General features: G+C 61.6%; 2 protein-coding genes across 3 annotated transcripts; one reads left to right on the top strand and one right to left on the bottom strand.

Annotated features, from left to right (window-relative positions):
• The first annotated feature begins 1,858 nt into the window (after positions 1-1,858).
• THPO (thrombopoietin) lies at positions 1,859-5,305 on the top strand. Of its 2 annotated transcripts, XM_056498778.1 has the most exons (6): positions 1,859-2,024; positions 2,874-3,328; positions 4,113-4,240; positions 4,324-4,410; positions 4,615-4,779; positions 4,885-5,305. In XM_056498778.1, exons 2-6 carry the CDS (start codon positions 3,106-3,108, stop codon positions 5,065-5,067), a joined length of 786 nt encoding a protein of 261 aa, XP_056354753.1. In that variant the 5' UTR covers positions 1,859-2,024; positions 2,874-3,105; the 3' UTR covers positions 5,068-5,305. The 2 variants fall into 2 exon arrangements, with proteins under 2 accessions (XP_056354753.1, XP_056354752.1); XM_056498777.1 differs by lacking the exons at positions 1,859-2,024; positions 2,874-3,328 and having other exon boundaries at positions 3,343-4,240; positions 4,885-5,287.
• A 286-nt stretch (positions 5,306-5,591) lies between these two features.
• POLR2H (RNA polymerase II, I and III subunit H) lies at positions 5,592-8,128 on the bottom strand. The gene is made up of 5 exons (XM_056499218.1): positions 7,888-8,128; positions 7,470-7,553; positions 6,664-6,757; positions 6,220-6,303; positions 5,592-6,098 (listed from the first exon to the last, which is right to left on the bottom strand). Exons 1-5 carry the CDS (start codon positions 7,958-7,960, stop codon positions 5,981-5,983), a joined length of 453 nt encoding a protein of 150 aa, XP_056355193.1. The 5' UTR covers positions 7,961-8,128; the 3' UTR covers positions 5,592-5,980.
• Positions 8,129-8,554: the final 426 nt, after the last annotated feature.

Here is an 8,554-nt window from a genome sequence, read left to right as displayed (position 1 = left end):
CTCCCTGCTCATAGGAGCACCCAGAGGTGCTGGTGTCCCTCTGACCCCAAATGTCCCCTCCTCAAAGGCTTTGCAGGGTGACCCCAGCAGGAGGAAGGCGGGGGGCATGTGGGGCATGTGGGGGCCTTGTTTGGCATGGGGATTAGCAAGCTCCCAGAAGCGATGGTGGTCTCCCCCCTCCCCACCGGACATGCAGGCAAATATTTGTGCCCAGACTTCGCAGGACAGCGAGAAGGAATTTCATTCTTGCGCCCACCTGCGGCTCAGCTGCCTGGCATTAACCCCTTCTCCTCTCCACGAGATGGAGGCGGAGGGCGAGGTGCCCTCCCAGCAACACTCTGTGTGCCCCGCTGGAGTGGGAAGCTTGGCTGACAAGTGGGATGGTAAAGGAGGCACAGAGGAATCGCCCCAGATGCCAGCAGAGCCACTGGCATTAGGAGTCCTTGCCCAAGGCAAGGAGAGTTTGCCTGTGAACATCCTCTGGGCAGCCCCGAGGGCTTTGTGCTGGCTTGCTGGGCAGCATTTGGCTGAAAATTGGGAAAAGTAAAACTCTGCCATCCTTCACCCCCAAGCTGCTGCACCCTGACCAAGTCCGTCTACCCGGCAGCATGGGTGTTCTCCTGGGACGGCTGTCTCGGAGCAGTGCAAGGACCAGGTTGCACGGGGAGAAGGATTTGCCACGGATGTTTATTGGCAATTTGCATACGTAGTAAAAAAGCTCGGAGGGTCCAGGAGGGACCCTGCTCCCGGGACTGCCCGTGCTCGGGGAGGGGCAGCCCGGGTGGAGGGTCCCCCGCTGCCTGGCACCCGTAGAGCCCCGCTGTGCTCCTTTCCCTGGCCCCGGAGCCAGCTGTGCCCTGAGCAAACGGGGCTGTTTGCTCACGCCGGGATTAGCCGCTCTCTTTGTTCCTTTGACTTTCTCCTTCCTTTATGCCAGACCCTTTTATGGGGGCTTCAAAGGGGGCTGGGACCCCCCTCCCTGCCCCTGGAAGGCCAGGTTTGCTTCCCATGCTAGCCCTGACATCCTGGGGGTGCCCCCCGAGCACATCTGGGTGGCCTTCGGGGACAGCAGCTGTGCCACCGAACCACAGCCTCCCCCGCACCCCGACATCTTCCTCCTCTTCCCCCCCTTCCCTGACTCCTGGCACCTCCTGCTGTCTTCAGCACCTTGCCAAAGTGGGTGAGAACGGCTGTCCCTGCAGCGGGATTCCCAGCACTTTGCACCCTGTAAGGAGAGGTGGGAATCTTGGCACCGGGATCCGGCCAGCTGTGAGCCCCGCGGCCCCCGCCTGGCTTCCTGTCCCCTGCCAGAGCCCGGGCTGCCCCTCTGGGGTCCTTGTACCTCACTTACTGCCACCACACTCTCTCCCTCTACAGCACGCAACATCCGTGGGATCGGGCTGGGGCCAGAAGTCGGGGCTCTCCCCCACATCCTCCTCTGCCCCCCTGGCACGGGCAGCAAATGCTGGCATTGCCTTTTCAGCAGAGGAATACCAGGCTGCCCACGGGCACTGGCTCATGCTGCCTGCTAGCTTCTGTCATTGTTGAAAAGGAATATTTTGGAGTAAAGGGACTATTGAGGGCACCTAAGGCTGTCCATAGGGGTCCATTAGACCTCCAGTTTCCAATTGCTCTCCAGTTTCCCCTGATGGGTTTGTTTGCCTAATCAAGAAGCAATGCAGGGCACCGCAGCTCTCCAGCCTGGCATTGCCAATGACTTTGCACCCAGGGAGGGACAGGGAATGGACATGGTGGGGGTATGGCAGGGACTGACGTGGGGACAGTGTCAGGCCCGAGGCCAGCGCTGGCACAGGGTGTTGACGGGTGAGATTGCGGGCGTGATTGCAGCTTGTCACGTCCGCAGAAGGGCCACGGCCGTGTGGAGGAAGCCTGGAGGTGTTTGACCCCGGTGCTCACCGGTCCCGTTGCTGCCAGCTGTGCCCAGCCGAGCCGGGGCTGCCAGTCTTGTCCCTGGAGTCGTGGTGATGGCACCCTCTGGACTGCCCCTCCAGGCACCCTGCAAGGTGGGCTGTTGTGGGCTGAGCAGGGCACGGGGCAGGTGGAGCACGGCTGGGGTGTTTACTTTAACTGCTGTCACCCGGCCAGGCGCTGCCGGGAATCACCGTCCCCAGGGACAGGGGTGGGAACGTGCGAGAGTGTGCGAGAGCCGCGGTGTGAGAAGGAAACACGCGCTGCAGGGAGACGGAGCGAGAGGATGTGTGCTGGGAGGGGGGTGTCCCCAAAGGGAAGCCGTGGGGGGCTGCCAGAGTGGAGGGTTATCCAAGTGCATGCCCTGATGTGTGCCAAGGAAGTGCACGTGTGTACACGCAGGTTTGAGGGTGCACGTGGTGGATGTGCACACGTACACGTGGGCACGTGGGGACGTGCAGCCCCTGCCAGAGCGTCCAGACAGAGCTGACTTTGCCAGGGAACGTCATAGCAATGCCAGGGCATGGTGCTGAACAGGCCCCTGGTGCTTCTCCTAGCCAGGGAGGGGGCATCAGTGGGCCTCTCCCAGCCCACTCCCAACCAATACCCCCGGTAAAACAGCCCTGGGGCCATGCACTAGCCATGGCCCCTGTGATTCATCACCCTCTCCAGCTCAGAGGGATCCCATGAACCACAGCCATCTCAGGGATCTTCAGCTCCCCTAAGTCACCTCTGGTGGCTGCAGGGGTCAGGGCATGCCTCTGTATAAAAATCAATAGGGATGGTATCTAACTGGATAAAGGGCACCATGGATGATGTTCACCTCTGTGAGAGGGTTTTTGGAGGCTTTCACACCTGGCTGCCACAGCCGGGAGCAGGACTCCATTAGGGCTGCTGTTCCCGGGGCTGTCCAGGCAGGGTCACTGATGCCATCCCTTCTGCAGGTACCAGGGCCGCTCTCTACCCCTGGACAGGCACAGCTGAGGCACTGACCGCTGCGGTGCTGGCAGCTGAGCGCTCAGCCTGCGGGCAGGTGAGCAGCCAAGGAGGGCGCCCGGGGACGCCCTTCCCGCGCCCCGAGCCAAGGGAGGAAGCGGCCAGAGGCAGGAAGCCTTCCCCCGGGCCCGGGGCCCCTGCTGTGATTTTGCTGGAAGGTCAGCGGCGACACAACAGGAAATGGTGCTGCCTCGGCGGGGCGGCCAGGCCGGAGCCGCGGAGCCGCGCCGTGCTGTCCCGGGGCCGCTCCCGGCCCCCGGCCCTCCGGCCCGGCTGGGCGGCTCGCGGGCAACCCGCGCCACCACCGCCCTCCATGGAAGGGCGACGGGAGCCAGGGAGCAGCCGCTGGCCCCAGGGTGGAAGATGCAGGGCCGAAGCCCTCAGCCGAGCATGGAGCTGAACAGTGAGTGTGTGGCTAAAAGGGGGGACTGGGTGCGCAGGAAGGGACAGTGGATACTGTGGCCCCACAGCCAGAGTGTCCCCTGCATGCTGAATCCCACAGATGGGTATCAAACCTCAAGGGTGGCTCTGGGCTGTTTGGACCTGGCCACCGCCAGCATGTGAGGGCAACCAAGCATCTCTCCATGTCCATCCTAGGTAAACAGTCTGCACTGAGGATTTTGGGAACAGGTGCAGTGCCGGGGCAGGCAATGAGGCAGGCAGGAGGATGCAAAGAGAGCACTGGAGAAGCTGGCAGGGTGGGCAGCTGCTGGGCACAGCGGTGTGCAGCAGCACTGGGGAAGGCAGTGCCGGCAGGGGAGCACTCAGCCGGCGCAGCAGCCAGGAGCAGATGTTCCCTGTGGGACACTGCAGGCCGGGATTCCCCGAAGTGCACATGACGCCTGGAACTGCTCTTGGCAGGGATCCGGAGGGCTGGCCCTGCTCTGCACAGGCAGTACAGCCCTGCTTCCTTGCCTGGAGCACGGCTGAAAAACCTGGCAGACATGGCTGTGCAGCCCTTTGGCACACACCACCGGCACAGAAATGCGGCTCTCCCCCTTGCTGGCTGGACTGGAGAGCAGCACCGGGCCCTCCTCAGCCACTCACACCTCCCCCTGCACTCCCCCCATGGGGCCATCAAGGCCACCAAAGAGCTGGGGAGAGGACATGCCACTGTGGGCTTGACTCTGGGCTGGTACTGCCCGGGGAGGCTGGCACAGGGCACAAGGCAACCCCATCTCCTCCAGGACTGCTCCTCCTCACATCCTTCCTCCTGCACGTGAAAGAGGACCGTGCCAGCCCAACACGGTTGGTCTGTGACAACAGACTTATCCAGAAATACATTGTGGAGGCCAAGGACATGGAAAAGGGAGTGGTGAGGATACAGTCCCCCATAAAACCCAAGACTGGGGCCATGCAGAGTTCCTGGCACCTCACCTTGACATCTCTCCTCACTAGGGCCAGTGCCAGGCCCTGCCTCCACTCAGCTGCCCTGCAGTGCTGCCCTTGGTGGACTTCACTTTCCAGCAGTGGAAATCCAAATCGGTGAGAGGGGCTGGGAGGAGGGTGCTGGCACTGGTGTGCTAACTCGACTGGAGAAGGAACCTTGGGTTGGCACAAGCACCAGAAATGCTGAACAAGATGCTTGTAAGCATATCTGGTGGCACAGGGAGGGTAGAGGACCTCATCCAGACCTAAGGTGAGCACAGGAAGCAACGAGGCCCTGGGGGTCACTGTCTGCTCCCCCAGAACGAGACCAAGCGGCGGGAGATCCTGTGTGACCTGGCCCTGCTGGTGGGTGCTGCAGCAGCGGCCCAGGGCCAGGTGAGCAATGAGTGTGGGGCCAGGCAGCTGAGCCAGCTTTACCGACATGCCAACTCCTTCTTCCTGCTCCTGCAGACCTTCAGCTGGGAGGTGAGAGCTCCCCACATGAACCAGACCACCCTGGCACAGGTGCCAGCTGGGCTGGCTTGGGAGCAATGGTGTTTGTCACCCCTCTGTCCCACTCTCGCCCCTCAGGCAGGACACTGGGAGCCGAGCTGCTCCCCACACTCCATGGAGCAGACCCACATCACCAGCATTTTCCTCACCTACCGGCAGCTGGTACAGGGCAAGTTGAGCTTCTTCTTCTATGACCTGGCCAAGGTCTTGTGCAAGCAAGGACCAGGGGACAGCAGAGACCCTCCATGTGGGGCCCGGTGAGGCTGAACGCAGAGCTCAAAGCGATGCTGGAGCAATCCTGCAGGACACTAAGCTGTGCTCTGGGTGCCCAGGAAGATGCCCACGGGGAAAAGGTTGGCACCTCTTCCTCAAGTCTTCATCAGCCATGCAGTGCATGGAGGCAAACAGTGACACTCATGTGCCAGCAGGCACAGGCCCTGCTCCCATCTGGGCAGGCACCTCTACTGTGAATGCTTTTCGATTAAAGAGCTATTTTTCTAAAAAGTTGTGTGTGTCCTTGTTCCTGGGCCCGAGGCAGAAGCCAGCTCCTCTGGGACATGCTCCCAGTTCTTCCCAGTGCCTGCTCCCACCCGCAGCATCCGCCAGTGCTGCAGGATCCCCCAGCACAGCCCCGCACAGGGCCTGAGCTGCCATCCTCCTCCCTGTACCCACCTGCCACAGGTTTGGACTCCCCATCTTTGGGAAGTGCCAGGGTCCCCCCTTTGCCCCTGTGCAGGTGCATCCATTCCCTGCCAGCCTCCTCTCTCAACAAGCAGAGCCAGGTGTACAAAACATCCCAATTTAATTGAAACCAAGGCAGCCTGCCTCAGGATGATTCCTGAAGGAATGGTCCCCAATCCCCAGAGGCAGGCAGGCAGCTGTACCAGTCTGGTTGCTCCTGGCCAGAGCCAGGGCTATTGAGCAAAGGAGAAGGTGAGGAGATGCCATCAGGCAAGACTGGAGCTCCCAGCATGGTGTCCACTCAGATGTCAAGTACCTCTCTCCTCACAAACAGAGATGTGGATCCCAGCAGGAGTCAGAAGATACTGGGATGAGGAAGGAGACTGCTCCTGCCTCCCCAGGTCTGAAGAGGCTGGGCAGCATGGGTGCTGCAGCAGAATGTGGGCTCTCAGGGCTCCAGCTGGATGTCTGTGGGGCAGCCAACAGAGGTGTGCTAGAAGGCCAACTTCTTCATCAGCAGGTAAACACGAGAGTCCACCTCAAACCCGTGCAGGTTGTTTGCATCTCCCTGCAGCCGCATGAGCAGCCCCCCGTAGGACACGTAGGCAGAGCTGAAGCGGGAGGAGAGGAGTAGTGAGAGCAGGGAACCCCATGGGAGACCCGAGCCGAGATCCCAGCGCTCCCCACCCCACCCCAGGGCACTGTGTCCCCCTACTCTCGACAGGCACTCACAGGCGCGTGGCCGCCTCCGTGGAGGTCTCGTCCCCCTCGATCCGGTACACCTTGCCGTACATCACGTACTCAAACTGGTCTGCCCTGCAACAACACAGCCTGAAGTTAGCAAGGAATCAAATCTGGCTGTTCCCCACGCTCAGTGTCCCCTGGGAGAAGGTACCTCACAGTTACAGAGTCAATTAGATTGGAAAAGACCTCCCCCAGATCATCAAGTCCAACCTGTGACTGAACACCACCTTGTCAACTAGACCAAAGCAAGAGTACCACATCCAGTCTTTCTTTAAACAATTCTAGGGATAGTGACTCTACTATCCTCCTGGGCAGCCCACTCCAATGTTTAATCACTCCCTCCATGAAGAAATTCCTCTTAGTGTCCAACCTGAAACATTCAATTGCAGCACTTCCCCTTTTCCCTCGTCCCCACCCAGCTGGGCCCTGTACCTGGACGGCCGGTCATCTGTGGGGTTGTACTCGCCATCGTCCAGGGTGCCGTCCTCATACAAAGTGCTGGCGATGACCAGGCGGAATTTGTCCCCTGCAGAGGGGCCAGAGGAGCAGCGAGAAGGTTAGAGCACAACCAGAGCAGCAGCAGACACAGCCAGAGCTCAGGCTGGTGGCAAAGGGCCACCCTGGCAGGGGGTGCTAAACAAGCTCTGTCTCTGCTGCCAGTCTTCCAACAGGATTGCGGGGAATGCGTGAAAGGTCACGCTGGATCTGCTGTCTCCTTGTTCCCCACATCACGGAAGAAACCAGAGCCACAAGGACACCACTGCTGGTGCTTTCAGGGGACACAACAAGATATTCATTTATATTCCCCTAGAGCACTTGGCTGGACCCTGGGCAGGTACATGAGCCCCCTGCACCATCAGCTTCAGCCCTTCTGCGTTTCATCAATGGTAATATTCTCTTTTCATGCATTTAGTGTATTCAGCTGCAGAAGTTCATTTCAGATCTCCCTTAAAGCCTGGTTACTACCAGCTGAAGCAGCTTTTCCAGACAGTGTCTGTGGGGAAGGAGAAAGAGGTGAGCTCAAATACAAACAGGGAGGTGAACCAGAAAGCCAGCTCAGCCTCTGCACACTGAGTGTGCCCTGAACCTCATGTCACCTGGGGACAAGACAAGGGGCACAGGGAAGCCCGGTGCAGTTTATTCTTTGATCACAGCAATTCCTGGCTCCATCCTCTCTAACCTCGTCCACCCAAGCTGACACCGGCTGACTCGCACCGTGCTAGCAGCCCGATGCTTACCGAGGTCCACGGGATAGATCTGGATATTCACGTCCAGGATGAGATCCATCTTGAAGGACTCGCTCTCGCAGTGCAAGCGCGACACTGGGGAGAGCAGCAGAGTCAGGGACCAGGACAGAGAAAATCCCCGAGGGCTGGGTGGAAACAGGGTGGTCTGGCACCGGAGCCGTTTTCGGATGGGTTTGGGAAGGATGCCAGAGCTCGGCAGCTGACAGAGGTGTACACAGGCAGGGAGAGGAACACGGTGGGGCGGGCAATGCACGGCACAGGGCCCGCGGGGGTGTGGGGGGCACAGCAGCCGGGCTGGGGAAGCCCTGAGGAAGCGGGGCGCTCCGGGGGCTGGCAACACGCGGAGGGGCCAGCGCTGGCGGGAGGGGCGGACGGGGGACCAGGAGAAGCGGGCCGGGGCCCAACTCACCACGGTCGAACTTCTTGCCTTCCGGGTCGATGTCCTTCACGTCGAAGATGTCCTCGAAGAGTATCCCGGCCATGGCCGCGGCTCCGCTCCCGCTGCCGCTCCCGCCCGGCGCACGCTGATGACGCAATCGTACCGGCACGGCGGGGCGGAAGCGGCTTCACGGTGGGCGAGGCCTCTTCCCCGCCAGCACCGCCGGGAGCGCGCGCCGCCCTCGCGCCCCCGCGCCCCGCGCGCGCCCGGCAGGGGGCGCTGCGAGGCCGCGCATGGACCCGCGCGCCGCGGCCCCGCCCCCGGCACGAGCGGGCACGGCAGCGGCAGCGCCCCCGCGCGGCGGCCAAGGGGAGTGCCGGGAGGGGCCGGGGTGTCCCGGGAGCGGTCAGGGATGTCCGGCAGGGGTCAGGGATTGTCCGGGAGGGGTTAGGGATGTCCCGGGAGGGGTCGGGGATGTCCGGGAGGGGTCAAGGATGTCCCGGAAGGGGTCAGGGATGTCCCGGGAGGAGTTAGGGATGTCCCGGGAGGGGTCCGGGGTGTCCCGGGAGGGGTCAAGGATGTCCCGGGAGGGGTCAGGGATGTCCGGGAGGGGTCAAGGATGTCCCGGGAGGGGTCCGAGGTGTCCCGGGAGGGGTCAGGGATGTCCCAGGAGGGGTCAGGGATGTCCCAGGAGGGG

The sequence above is a fragment of the Oenanthe melanoleuca genome, chromosome 9 (genome assembly GCF_029582105.1).
Source record: "Oenanthe melanoleuca isolate GR-GAL-2019-014 chromosome 9, OMel1.0, whole genome shotgun sequence".
Taxonomy (NCBI): Eukaryota; Metazoa; Chordata; class Aves; order Passeriformes; family Muscicapidae; genus Oenanthe; species Oenanthe melanoleuca.
The sequence above is the reverse complement of the archived record's forward strand: the minus strand, read 5'-3'. Positions and strand labels throughout refer to the sequence as shown.